Source organism: Fundulus heteroclitus, chromosome 11 (genome assembly GCF_011125445.2).
Source record: "Fundulus heteroclitus isolate FHET01 chromosome 11, MU-UCD_Fhet_4.1, whole genome shotgun sequence".
NCBI classification, from domain to species: domain Eukaryota; kingdom Metazoa; phylum Chordata; class Actinopteri; order Cyprinodontiformes; family Fundulidae; genus Fundulus; species Fundulus heteroclitus.
The window spans coordinates 19,153,138-19,167,173 of NC_046371.1; the positions used below are offsets into that span (position 1 = coordinate 19,153,138).

Genomic DNA, 14,036 nt, shown 5'->3' on the forward strand with positions numbered 1-14,036 from the left:
TCTGGCCATTCAAGCACAGTTTACACTAATCTACAAAAAAGACTTTGAGTCACCAAGTAGCAGTCTTGCTTTTTACTCCTTAGCCCAAGAATTTAGTTTATTTGGTCCAGAGATGTTTTTTTTGTTTTTGTTTTTTTCCTGATTCAAGAGTAGCTTGAAACAAGACATGCAGCCGCCGTAGCTCACGTCCCAGATATAAACGGGCTTTCCTCTGAAAGCTGCAGTTAACTCGTTTTCTTCAACACTTTTTCCTTCCGCTCAACTTTCTAGTGATGTGGTTGGATCCAGCACACTTATTATCTATATAAGGGGAGGGGTTTGGCACCTATCTGCTGCCGAACGGCAACGTCAGCAATCTTCCACATGATTGCGTAACAGAACATCCGAAAGCAAAAATCCTTCTCATTATGTAATATTCATCCCATTTTTAGACACTGAATGTTGGGCTTTTAGCCATAGTCGTCAAAATTAACAGAAATGTGTGTAACGACTACATATTTGGTTACAGTGGTCAATTAAACAACCTTAAAGAACTAAACTTTCAAAGATGTTCTAATTTATTGAGATGCACCTGTACCTATTCTCCCATGAGGAACGGTTTATATGGTGAGAAATTTTCTGTCACTTTAATAAACATCGGTTTTCTTTATTGTTTATTTGGAAGCCAAAAGGGTTTTTAGATCATGTGGTAGATTCAATATTAGTAAATGCCGTTAACTGTGGTTGTTTTTATCGTTATGGGGCCGTTCTGCTGTATCAGGAACAGACTGAGTGGCAGCGTTGAGGTCTGAGCTGCTCCGCTGCAACCTGACTAGTTTCAGATGTCATCCCAGGAAGTGATTAAATATGCAGTGGCTAGAGCTGCGTGACGGAGGAGAGGGAACAGGAGGCACAATGGTTCGACCCGAGCGGCGCAGGCCAAGCCAAATACGCGTCCATGCAAAACGAGTCATAAAAGGAAGGCACACCATAAAACATCTCTCCCAGGCTCTCCTACAGGTTACTCACAAACGGAAGTAAAATAGTGAAAGTAGGAAACGTTTGGTGTGCTGGTAGATGTTTTTAAAGGGAACGTCAAATAGTCGATGAGGAACAGACGTCTCCGTTGTTGCTCGTTTCTCTCTGAGCCCGCGTGGGCGTAGTCATGCCTGTTTTTAAATTTACTTCCCTGATCCCGGCCCGGTGCTTGTGTGTCAGATGTGTTGACGGAACGGCCGGGCTGGAATCTGGGGACGAAAGGTGCTGAAGTGATGACGAGGTTTCTCTGCTGCCCGGTGTCTGTCGCTGCCGTCCCTCTCCGTCCTTTCTCTTCTTTTAAAACCAATCAAGACCCCGTCTGTCTACTTCAAGCGCTGCCCAAATGTCTGTCCCACATTCTCAGGTTTTCTGGGCATCCACACCGTGTGCGCTCCATCTCTTCTCTCTCTCTCTCTTCTCTTTTTTTCTTCCTTTTTCTAAATCTTTACCAAAGAAAGGACACCGTGTGTTGTGTCGTTGCAGGTGGGCTCCCATCGTGTCAAACTGTCCAGGGGATTTGAGGCGAACGCACCTGCTTTTGAAAGGTAATTGAAATGCCCTCTGCGAGCGACCTTGTTTCCCCTTCTCTGCCGCTTTATTTGACTTCCAGCAGATCATTAATCTCACTTTTTCCAGCATTCAGAGGAACTCTCCGTGCCTGAAAGCAGCAGAGGGTGTGCCCTTTGTTGCTGGGAACGTTAAGAAGACGTTAATAGCCCTTCATCAGCTGTTTCCCACCAAAAAATACATTTGTTTTTGTTTTTCTTGAACTTTTATTTCTTATTATTTTTGATCAACATGAACATTGTTGAACAGTGAGCATCACCAGAGATGCTGTTGATTCAGTCCTCTGTAAAACTGATACTCTTTCTGCATGAAGTCCATTTGACTTCTTTTTTGGGCCTTCTGGGGTTGTATTATCTGTGTCAGTTTCTCCATCATATGCAGTATTAGTCAATAAATGAGAATATTATTGATACGTTTGTTTATTTTAGTAACTCCAGTCATTAAAGCTGCTGTTTTTCAAGCCTTTAATATGACTTATGAGGATTTTCTGCTTACGACTGAAAAGGCAGCATCTAAGATTAGAATAATAGATCAGGCCAATTAAAAAAAAAATGCAAAAATACAAAGTATGTTTTAATACCTGCTTAAAAGTTTTTGGTTCTAAAAACCACTTTTAATCCGACAAAGAGCCTCAACAGAACGCAGATTCTAATTGATTTGAATATGACTGAGTTTCTAAACAAGTGGGACTACTTGGTTTCATTTCCTTGTTATTGCGGTCTTACAAGCCACAGTTATGATTTTAGCCAAATGTTGATGTTTCCCCTGCATTTATTCGTCTGGAACATCAGCGAGATGCAAAACAGACACATTTAGAACCAAATTACGTCCATTATTTCTATAAGCATCAATCAGTCTATAATATTTTTCCACCGTGGAAAGCTCTTGATATCTCGTGTATTTTTACTTCTTTTATTGTTGAGGTAATACTTTTCTTACATATGTCTTTCATTTCATATGAGGCACGTGCATTTAGTTTGTACATCTCTATTTGCACCCTCCAATTGACATTTTTTATTTTCATATAATTGTATGATTTGTGTGGTTTTTTTATGTCTTTTTATATTAGGGTTGACAGCGGTTACCCTCTGGTTACGATGCTACAAGAGACAAAACCGTATTAGAGCAGGAGATTATTGCCCCAACGTTCAGTCTTTCCTGCAGCCGCACAGAAGAAATCTGCTGCTTTATTGTTGTTCAGACTTTGAACTAAAAAAAAATATCTTAGAAACTCTAAAGACAGTTCCAGCTCCTCGTAACATCTCATGGATTTTACAGATAGCTTTATTATAATTTGTGTTAATGTTCTGTATAACACCGCTGAGGATTATCCTCTAAATTAAAGAACCTTTTTGCTTTAACCATTAGCTCTAAACAGAAAATACATGATATGTTTTGATCCTTTTCTGCCTTTGGATGACAGGGTTGTCCTTGTCCTCTCCTCCCTACATTAGAGATCCAGTGTCAGAAAAGCCCTTCTTGCTCCGCAGTTGTTTTGTGGCAGGGGTGTAAAATCTGTGCCGCGCCCAAATGGCACCGGAAGCATCCTTATCAATCCACAGCAGCCACGTTTTTTTTTTTTTTTTTTTTTTTTTAGCAATTGCTAAGTGGTGCCCGCTCAGCGCAAGACAGCATTTTTCTAGAGAGCTATGGAGACAACCGCTGGTCATTTTCTATTTGCACATATTTGGTTCTCTGTTGGATGGACTCGTAGCGCTATCTGGTTAATACTAATTTGTTTATAAAAGCTGCCATTTTAAATTGAACGTCATCCGCTTTTTGTTGCAAATGCTTTCTAAAACTCGCAGTGCTCCTAGTATATTTCTACGTTTGTCGCCTTTTTGATGTATGGCAGGCTGTTTGCAGCAGTCATCAAGTGTTTTGCGGACACTTCTTTGATTGTACACACTTCCACCGATAAGAGAGATGCACCAATTAGTGGCGTGGCTGATTTCCAAACTTCTCTTTTTTTATAGTAATTATTTTAACAGATTTAAGTACTGTAACTCCTCTTAATTTTCACAATTTTGGGTTTGTATATCATTTAAAACACCTCGACGATTCTATATATATTATTCTTAATATTATTCTTAATGTTATTATATTCTATATACCGTATTTTTTGGACTATAAGTCACTTTTTTTTGTTATTTTAAAGTCTGACCGATCCTGCGACTTATACTCAGGTGCAACTTATATAGGTTTTTTTCCTCTTTATGATGCTTTTTTTTGGACTGATGCGACTCATATTCCGGAGTGACTTATAGTCCGAAAAATACGGTAGCTGGTTCCCTCAGTAGCAACTTGGGTGTTGAGACTTTGACCTGATAGCTCTTTGGCCTGTTGTACAGTGAATGGTGTTAAATCTCTCTTGATTAGATTGGTTGGTTTCATTTAGTAATATATGTATTTTTTGATCTTAGGCTTTTATTTTCCAGTCATGATGGAAAGAAAAACTAAAAAACTTAGCAACAGCTTATTCATTTAATGGAAATTATTATTATTATTAATATTATTAATATTATTATTAATATTATTATTGTTGTTGTTGTTAAGCTAGCGACATCTGTTATTTAATAGTTGCGTTGTACGTCTGAATCTCTTTTGCAGACACTTCACTGCGCTGCGGAGGTTGTACGGAAAGCAGGTGATCATCAACCTGCTTGGAGGCAAAGAAGGAGAACATATGCTCAGCAAAGCGTTTCAGGTGACAAGTCGCAGATTCATTTAGGGTTTATTTTTTTTGTTGTTTTTTTTTTAGCGCTGAAGTATTTTTGTGTTCTGCCCGTAGCAAAGCGACGTTTTGGTGAAACTGTTTCAGAGAGCAATGTGTCACAACAGGCCTCGCTGTTGCACATCGCTCTGTGTAAACTTGCAAGCGATGTTGACCGTGATGAATTCTTCCTGCTTCAGCTGAGTGGATGCTGTTGCTCAAGATAGAAATGTGTCACTTCCTGCTCTATTTTCAGCCAGGCTGTCAGTTAGCGAAGGAAAAAGTACGAAACTTGGAGAGAAATGTCTGTTTAGTTTTTGTGTTTTGGGTTTTTTTACTGATGGAAAGCTTTTTTTTTAAGATCTTCAACCTTTTAACTGATTATAAAGCAAAATGTTTTACCAGCTCACCCTGACCTCTAGTTTTTTTTATAAACAAGACTGCTGAATAAAAAAACAAAAGTTATTTTTCATACTTTATTATTGTGAATTACTGCTTTCTGGTTACAGAAAACCCAGCTGGCGTCTGTCCACCTCTGGATCCCATTTTTAATGTTAACAAATGTCCTCTCTGCCTCTTCGTCTCTCCCAGAGCCACCTGAAGGCTTCGGAGCACGCCGCAGCAGTCAAGATGATTAACTTTGACTACCACCAAAATGTCCGGGGCGGCAAGACGGACAAACTCAGCAGCGTCCTGAAGCCCCAGCTCAGTAAATTCATAGACGAGTGCGGCTTCTTCTACTATTCCGGGGAAAAGGGCATCGTGAGGTAAGACGCGTCTTCCTGTTGTTACAGGTAAAGTACCAGCTGTGGCCTATAGCAGCTAAAATAATCTTATGTCTCCCACTCAGAAGCTCTGAGTTCTAAAAATAAAATAATTATTTTCTAACTCTGGGATCAGGATTTCTACACAAAGGTTGCAACCTGGAACAGATGCACGGCTCAGCCTGGGATGCTACATCTGCTCTTTAAGATTGCATCCGACCTTTTGTGATATAATATATCCCCGTCTCTCTTGACTTAAGAGCCGGCTATTTATTTGAATAATCTGACCAGAATGAATTCAGCACTCTCATTATTTAGTAGATGCAGTCGTCAAACTTCTTTGCTAATTAATCGTCTTCTGGAAACATGCTTACCTGGCACCGCTCAGTAGTTTTAATCAGAGGGCACCTCGGACTTCGTGGTTCAGGGAGTTCATTCCTGTTATCCAGCAGCTGAAGCTCTCCTGCTCTCAGAGGTCAATAATCCCCGCGGCGGGGGCCGTTCAATAAAACCGTCAAAAACACCTCGTGCTGTGCTTTGCGAGAGTACTTGAACTTGTTCACATGTTGTCGTGGTACAAGGACAATGTTAAAAATTAAATTTCACTGAATAATATAAAGTAGTGCATCACTGTATTTGTTCTATAAATCTATAAATGTATGGCGTGCATTTCAGTTTAGCCTGCAGTTTATTCGTAGTATAACCCTCTATGATTACACCCAACTTTGTGTTTCTCTGTCACATAGATCCCCTCCCAAAAAATGCAATGAAGTTTATTGTTTTAACGAGATAAAGTGGGGGTAAATCTAAAGTGATATTCATACCATTGCAAAGCGCCGCATGTCTTTTGTGCCCGAGTGTAGAAATTCACAGATCATACAGAGCAGTGTGAAATCCACAGCTTTGATTGAAAGGTATTTTTTAATTTGTTTAGCGAGGATCAACGTTACAATCTATATATTTATATTTTTACATTTTTATTTTGATGCGTTAAAAGGCCAAACGGAGCGAAGGAAGCTGCAATAATACACTTTGAACTTGTTTTTTTCAGGACCCAGGGAGGAACCATCAGGAGTAACTGCCTGGACTGTTTGGACAGAACCAACAGCGTTCAGGCCTTCTTTGCACTTGAGGTCGGAGTCCAGCTACATGTCCATTAACGCTCAAAGATTTGATAGCTACCGTCTTTTACTAACCCCCCCCACCCCCCCCACCCCCACCCCTGCCTCCGTCTTGCAGATGCTGCCCAAGCAGTTGGAGCAAATGGGCCTGACAGAGAAACCGCAGCTGGTGGCCCGGTTCCAGGAGGTGTTCAGGACCATGTGGTCTGCCAACGGGGACTCCGTCAGTAAGATCTATGCCGGCACCGGAGCCCTGGACGGCAAGGCCAAGGTATGCAGTGTGACAAATAAACGCTTAGAAATACACTGAGAAGTTGACAGATGTTGAGGCACTTTATGATATAGATTAGCAACACGCTAATCTAATACCGTTTCTCTAGGAGCGTTTCTCTGCTTGTCTTGGCCTTCAGATCCTTCTAGATCAGGGTTGTAAATAAGAACCTGTGGTTGGTAAACTGAGTCCTCTTTACATTCCTATCAAAGAATTGACGCTTGTTGCAGTTTTTTTTTGTTTTTTTTTGCAAACACAGTTAAGGAAGCAGAGCTTGTGCTTTAAATAACCCGTTTTTTTTTTGTAGGCTAACCAAGTCCAGGTTTTATAACTTTGTGTATTGTACATTTTGAAATGTGCCACTTTAAAATCTGTCCACATCCTAAACAAGCTGTCAAATAGTTCCACGACTTCTGCAACAGGCAGATAATCAAACCTAAATTGGTCAATGTTCCCTCCTGAAAATGTCCAAAGTCATTGCATTTAAAGCTAACATTTGAATGAGGTGGAAAGGCTGAGCTGCTCACTTTTAACGGACCGGATAACAAAACAATTCCTCTTCTTTTTGCACAGATCATTATATCTGTGGACAAACCTCCACTACTAGCATATTTGGTCATTAATTCTTAGACACTAGCTAATAAACTGCAACCTTTGGTAAGACAGAAGGGAAGTGATTACGTCGTAACAGTTTTTATGAACAGCTGATCGTCTGTGTGGACCTTTGTGCTTCCCTGTCTTAATTGTTTGTACTGTTTCTTTTGGCTAACCCGCGGACCCCTCCACCTGTGCGGTAAGTTATCAGGACGGTTGTTGTTGTTGTTTTGGAGCTGTGGGTCTGTTTCTGGTCTTCCTGTGTATTTCAGTGTCTGAGGGATTTACTATGAATGAGAACGGGATCGGTGAAATCTATTTATTCCTATTTATCCTTTTGATTAACCTTCTGAAAATATATACTTTCATTGAACCCTGCCTGGAAATCTCACTGTGAGCAGAAATGTAACAATAAAAGAAACAAAGAGGGGTGGGGAAAGCTGTTTTGATTAGTTATTTTTACTGGTACCTGTTATCCTTATTTCTCACGTTAAAATCCAACATCCGCTGTCCTTCTTGGAATCTAGAGACATCTGTCCAGATCGCCACCTTCTGGTCACAAATGAAATCTCAAAAATTGAAAGCACCTTGTCCAGAAGATAAATTAATCCACCACTATTACCGTGAAATCTGACGGATCTCTCTAAAAAAAAAAAGTTCCTTCTTGTCTTTTTCCTTTTTTTTTCCATCCAGTGGTGAGAAATGTGAAACTTCAACTAACGCTCTGTGTGTCTGAGTCTTTCTAACTCGATCTATTTCTTTATTTTTTTTGTTCTTGTAGGCCGGAAAGCTCAAGGACGGAGCTCGCTCTGTGACGCGGACCATCCAGAACAACTTCTTCGACACGTCCAAGCAGGAGGCCATAGACATCTTGAGGCTGGGATCCACGCTCAACAGCGATTTGGCCGACAAAGCCCGAGCCTTGCTCACCACTTCCAGTCTTTACGGTAATTTTCTACAGCCTTATGAAGTGGTTTATGGTTTGATGAGGTCCTCGTAGAAGCAATCCGTTGCACTTTACCTAAACCTTTCTTATAAAGCGCACCGCGCTCGCCGTGAAATTATGACCAGCCTCTGTTTTATAGGTTCTTTTAAAGATAAACAACTCCTGCTAAAAGCTGTATTAAAAAGATAAACTCATCTCGTGTTGCTGAGGAGGAATAATCTCACACAGGAAACTTTAGAGAGATCCACACTTTAATTTGAGGGCTTACATTCAGTGAAGAAAAATTCCTGCAACGATCGATGACGCCACAGTTATTAGTGTCCCGGCTATTAACATTTTCATTATTACAATTCAGATAGTGAGATTAGAGACAACCGCTCTCCGCACGATTCCTCTTTTTATATCTGGTCGATTTGGTGTTTGGTGAATCATTTCCGCGCCGTTTGGCCCTTGTGTTTTAGACCGGCGCTCTGCCACGAGATTTTGCGTTTAAAAAATGCGCTGCCGTTTCAGAGTGCATGAAGAGAAATGGGGCCCAAAAGCATCACAAAGCCCTCCGCTGTACCTTAAGGTGGACTTGTGGTGCTTTTCCACATATTCCTCCAACGTTTCTTACCTGGAGTGTTTGGTTCAAAAAGATTAACTTGGGCGCTTTTTTGTCAGATGAGATTAAAGTCCCCGTAACGTGCTTCACAAACAGGCCATTTGTATATAAACAGGATATGATGGTTGCTGTGAACCTTTCTTTTTTTTAAAGGAAAAAGAAAGTAATGGATCACTCATTGGAAATTCCTCTGATAAGCATGAAAAAAGAAATCAATATTAGAAAAGGGCCCCGGTTACGTGAATTATTAGACGCCGCTAACAACCGTGGCAACAAGGAAATTGTGTGAAATTGATAAAGGACAGAAAGGTGTCAAATGTTCGACGCGACTCAATAAAAAGCCAGGAATCGTGTTTCTGTGCAGAAAAGCGTTAATAAGAGACGAGCCGTAGCGACGGGGGCCTCCTCTGTTCCATCCCTTACATTATCTGAATGCTTTAGCTGAGTTTGGACGTGGCGCAAGTTGACCAGGAACTACTTTGTGAATTTGGAAGCGAGCCGTGTGCCTCGGCTGATTTCATATCTACACGCTGTTATCTGACGAAAGAATGCTAACCTGCCCTTTTCCCTCCTTCTCTCCCCCCCCCCCCTTGCAAACGGCGGTAGTCACTGAGCCCGTCTTACAATCAGGTAGAGTAACGGATGATAGATGTGTTCTCCTCCCCGGTCACACACTTGTTCTGTCACTTTCGTTTGCATTTCATTATCGTTTCGCAGGGCGGGTCATGGTTTATTCCTCTGCCTGGTTATGCGAGATTGCTGCAACAATGATTAAATTAAAGCCAACAAATGATTTTTTATAAATCCAACTGAATTTTCATAAATGAATGTTGCAACTAACGTTTTGGTGGGTATCTACAGGCAGTAATAAGCCATTACCAAGGTTTACTCTGTGGATGTTTTCAGTTAAGTGGTCACAGTTTAAGTCTTTATCCCATATCCTGTGTGTTTAAACGTTCTGATGAGCTTCCCCTGTTGCGTTTTCTTTTTTTGTTTTTTAATTAGCTTTTTTCCACATCCGTGTTTCATTTCCCACCCCACCCTACATTCTGACGTACGTTTTCCTGTTGTTGTGGGGTTTTTTTTTTTTGTGTTTTTTTTATTTGGGGCATCAAATCAGCACATTTTGTCCCTCTGCAGCCTCTCCGAGAGTCCTGCTGGGAATGTGTCAGAACCACCACAAGTACACAAAGCCCAAGCAAATCCGGGTCGGCGTCGGCACCTGGAACGTCAACGGGGGCAAACAGTTTCGCAGCATCGCGTTTCGCAACCAGACGCTGAACGACTGGCTGCTGGACGCTCCAAAGAAGGCGGGGCATCCCGAGTTCCAGGGTACGTTTCTTAGCGACTTGCCCGCTGTGATGACGATTTGACCGAGACGAACAATGACGCTATGTGAAAGCGACAGAGGTTACAGCCGATCTGTCTTTCGTTGCATGTCCGTTGTGGTCGATGCAAACTTTTATGAGGTCATGACACAGATTGATCAGACACAATCACTGAACCTTCGTCTTTTTTCTTTTGCTGCTTGGCAGACAGCAAAGCTAACCCCATCGATATCTTTGCCATTGGCTTTGAGGAAATGGTGGAGCTGAATGCCGGGAACATTGTCAGTGCCAGGTATGTATTGGAAATGACTCTTGGAGTTAATAACAGACTAAAGGGGTTTCTGCAGGAGGAGAGCTGATGCTCTTCGGTGCTTCCTGAAAGTTTTTTCTATGCGGATACATTTTGACGACAGTAAAACCGCTGTTAGAAAAATGCCTTTTATCACGAACTGCAATGTATTTTATTGGGCCACAAGTTATCTTATATATTTTTAAGTGATAAGAATGTGGTAGAATATGTATTTCCCTCTTTACTCTGTATCATTCCAATAAAAATTTCCAATAAAAATTGCTTTTAGATGACACTAACGGATGAATAGAGCCCAGAGGGGTGTTATTTTATCTTAGCATAAATAATAGAGCTTGCTACTAAAGAACAAACCGCGTTAAGAAGACCAATGAGCTCAGCCCGCAGGTCGGGGATAGGGTTGAAGCGAGGTCAGATTATGTAACAATATCCCAAGCTTGTACCATCTAACAGAGCTCTGTTCAATCCTTCATCTGGAAACGGCCACAACAGCAAACCTACCAAGGCATAAACCAGCACCTCACCTGTCGGGCTACAATGGCCTGGCTTGGAGCAAACACTACGCGTGCGTTAGACCGGCCCAGTCAAAGTCAACGATCTGAACGCAGTTTAAACTGTGTGAGAAGAACTGCACGTTGAAAACTCGAAGTGCAGGGATGCTGGTCATCCGGTCTCACTGGGTATGAACTATTTAGCAAAGAAGAATAGAGAGGAGCCTCCGTATTTAGATGTTAATATTATGAGTGTAAATCTCTAAGAGCCAAGCACCTACTTCACATACAATCTCTATAAAGAACAGTACGTAGTTTGTAACTGTAACTTAAAAGGAAATTTCACAACACATGTCGTCTCAAGGCACTTTACAAAGTCAGATCATACAGACAGACTGGTTAAAAAGTTTTCTGTCTAAGGAAACCCAGCAGATTACATTAAGTAATTGACGAGCAGCATTCACTCCTCCTAGATGAACACATAGCCACGGTGAGCAGTCTCCTGCATTGTGTCGTCGCCTTTGCAGCAATCCCTCATACCGAGCATGCACGTGGCGACAGTGGAGAGGAAAAACTCCCCTTTAACAGGAAGAAACCTCGAGCCTCAGCGTGAACAGCCTTCTGACTCGACCAAGCAGAGACACAAAAAGAGCCCAGCAGCACAGATCCAGGGATAATTTCTTTGTCGGAGAGGGAAATGGCTCCATAGGTGGCTGTCTAGGAAAGAAGCACAGCCACGCAGACAGGCTCAGAGCCAGTTTTGTAGTCAAGAGGAAGAGAGAGAGCACAGTTAGTGGCAGCCTAAAGCTCAGCCAATAGCTATGTCTGGGAGAGAAACGGGGCAGAGAGACGGGGCCAGCTGTTTAATCTATAAGATGGAGTAGCTGACAGCAGTGGATCAGCAGATCTACCCCACAGGATCTGGTCACAGCTAAACAGACGAAAAAAAGGGCTATAAATATTTAGTGCTAAAAGTACTTTAAGAAAGTGCAAAGTTTAAGCTGTGTAAATTCCTTTGCAAGGGAAGCGAACTCTAAAGCTTAGGATTTTGCCAAACGCAACAAAAGTAATAATGATATCAGGTTATTTATATCCTCGTTTCAATGTCTACTGTCTGCGTCTCTTCTTTGTCTCAGCACTACTAACCAGAAACTGTGGGCTGTCGAGCTCCAGAAAAACATTTCAAGGGACCACAAGTACGTGCTGCTGGCCTCCGAGCAGCTGGTGGGAGTGTGCCTGTTTGTCTTCATCCGTCCGCAGCACGCACCCTTCATCAGGTAACCCCCCGGCACAGACCCCGACCAGAACGAAAAAAACAGGGCTACACGACAAGTGTTGAGTGTTTCCGTCTTCGCCCTTCAGGGATGTCGCTGTAGACACGGTGAAAACTGGAATGGGCGGGGCCACCGGCAACAAGGGAGGCGTCGCCATCCGCCTGCTGTTCCACACCACCAGCATCTGCTTCGTCTGCTCCCACTTCGCCGCCGGCCAGTCGCAGGTCAAGGAGAGGAACGACGACTACAACGAGATCACTCGCAGACTCAGCTTCCCCATGGTAGCGCCAGTTAAAGTCACGAATCACAAATTTCTTACGTTTTTTTTTTTTTTAAGCCGCCTTGTGAGACGACGTTTATCCTCTCCTGCAGGGCCGTCTGCTGTATTCGCACGATTACGTGTTCTGGTGCGGGGACTTTAACTACCGAATCAACCTGCCCAACGAGGAAGTGAAAGAGCTCATCAAGCAGCAGAACTGGGAGGCTTTGACAGCTGGCGATCAGTTGGTGGAACAGAAAAATGCAGGAACGGTGCGACCTTTAGCACTTTGACCGCATCAGTATCGTTGATCGAGTTTTAAAAGAAACTGGATTTGATTTGGCAAAAAAAATTTAAAAAATCGGTAACACATTATTTGAAGGGGTGTACATAAGACTGACATTACGCTGTCATAAACATGACATAACACCTGTTATGAACATAAATGACTCTTTATGAATGTTTAGGACTGTTGTCATTAATTGTCATTCGGTAAATTATGACACTATTAAAGCAAAGTTGACATTGTTTAAAATGTCTTTGTTATGACAACTTGACATTAACAGAGACAAGGTTAAATTTAGGGCTTGATTTGGGATTAGGATAAATTTAGGTCTTGGTTTGGGATTAGGTTAAATTAAGGGCTTGACTTGGGGTTTTGTTAAATTTAGGTCTTGATTTGGGATTAGGTTAAATTAAGGGCTTGATTTGGGATTAGGTTAAATTTAGGGCTTGATTTGGGATTAGGTTAAATTAAGGGCTTGATTTGGGATTAGGTCAAATTTTGGGCTTGACTTGGGGTTTTGTTAAATTAAGGGCTTGATTTGGGATTAGGTTAAATTAAGGGCTTGGTTTGGGATTAGGTTAAATTTAGGGCTTGGGTTGGGATTAGGTTAAATTAAGGGCTTGATTTGGGATTAGGTTAACTTTAGGGCTTGATTTGGGATTAGGTTTAATTTAGGGCTTGATTTGGGATTAGGTTAAATTAAGGTCTTAATTTGGGATTAGGTTAAATTAAGGGCTTGATTTGGGATTAGGTTAAATTAAGGTCTTTGTTTGGGATTAGGTTAAATTAGGGCTTGATTTGGGATTAGGTTTAATTTAGGGCTTGATTTGGGATTAGGTTTAATTTAGGGCTTGATTTGGGATTAGGTTAAATTAAGGGCTTGATTTGGGGTTTGTTAAATTAAGGGCTTGTCATAACAAAGACATTTTAAACGATGTCAACTTTGCTTTAATAGTGTCATAATTTACCGAATGACAATTAATGACAACAGTCCTAAACATTCATAAAGAGTCATTTATCTTCATAACAGGTGTTATGTCATGTTTATGACAGTATAATGTCAGTCTTATGTACACCCCTTCAAATAAAGTGTTACCAAAATAATCATATCAAGGCAGCGCATTCTGACTGATATTCTAGTACAGATTATATTGAAATAATAGTGCTGTTTTATCTCCATAATCAAATACTTTCATTAGAAACGTGTATGTTGCAGAACAAACAATGCATTTATTGTCCATTAACGCTGAGTCCATCTGCTGCAATGGGGGCAAACCTAATCTCAATGCTGCCTTCATAAAATCTTTGCAGATCTTTCGCGGTTTTATCGAGGGAAACTTGGATTTCGCCCCCACCTACAAGTATGACCTCTTCTCAGAGGACTACGACACCAGCGAGAAGTGCCGCACACCAGCCTGGACCGACCGCATCCTTTGGAAGAGGAGAAAGTGGGACTTCGACCGAACAGGTGAGACGCAGAGCAGCTAAAATCTT

The 14,036-nt window shown here is 41.6% G+C and overlaps 1 protein-coding gene across 1 annotated transcript in view; it reads left to right on the top strand.

The window, feature by feature from the left end:
• The window catches only part of synj1 (synaptojanin 1), a 39,362-nt gene that overhangs the window by 9,953 nt on the left and 15,373 nt on the right, over nt 1-14,036 (top strand). Inside the window, 13 exon segments of the mRNA XM_036143051.1 lie at nt 1,501-1,562; nt 4,195-4,291; nt 4,889-5,064; nt 6,113-6,194; nt 6,301-6,453; nt 7,838-7,994; nt 9,204-9,227; nt 9,738-9,929; nt 10,133-10,217; nt 11,860-12,000; nt 12,086-12,278; nt 12,370-12,528; nt 13,854-14,010. Coding sequence (XP_035998944.1) covers nt 1,501-1,562; nt 4,195-4,291; nt 4,889-5,064; nt 6,113-6,194; nt 6,301-6,453; nt 7,838-7,994; nt 9,204-9,227; nt 9,738-9,929; nt 10,133-10,217; nt 11,860-12,000; nt 12,086-12,278; nt 12,370-12,528; nt 13,854-14,010 — 1,678 coding nt within the window.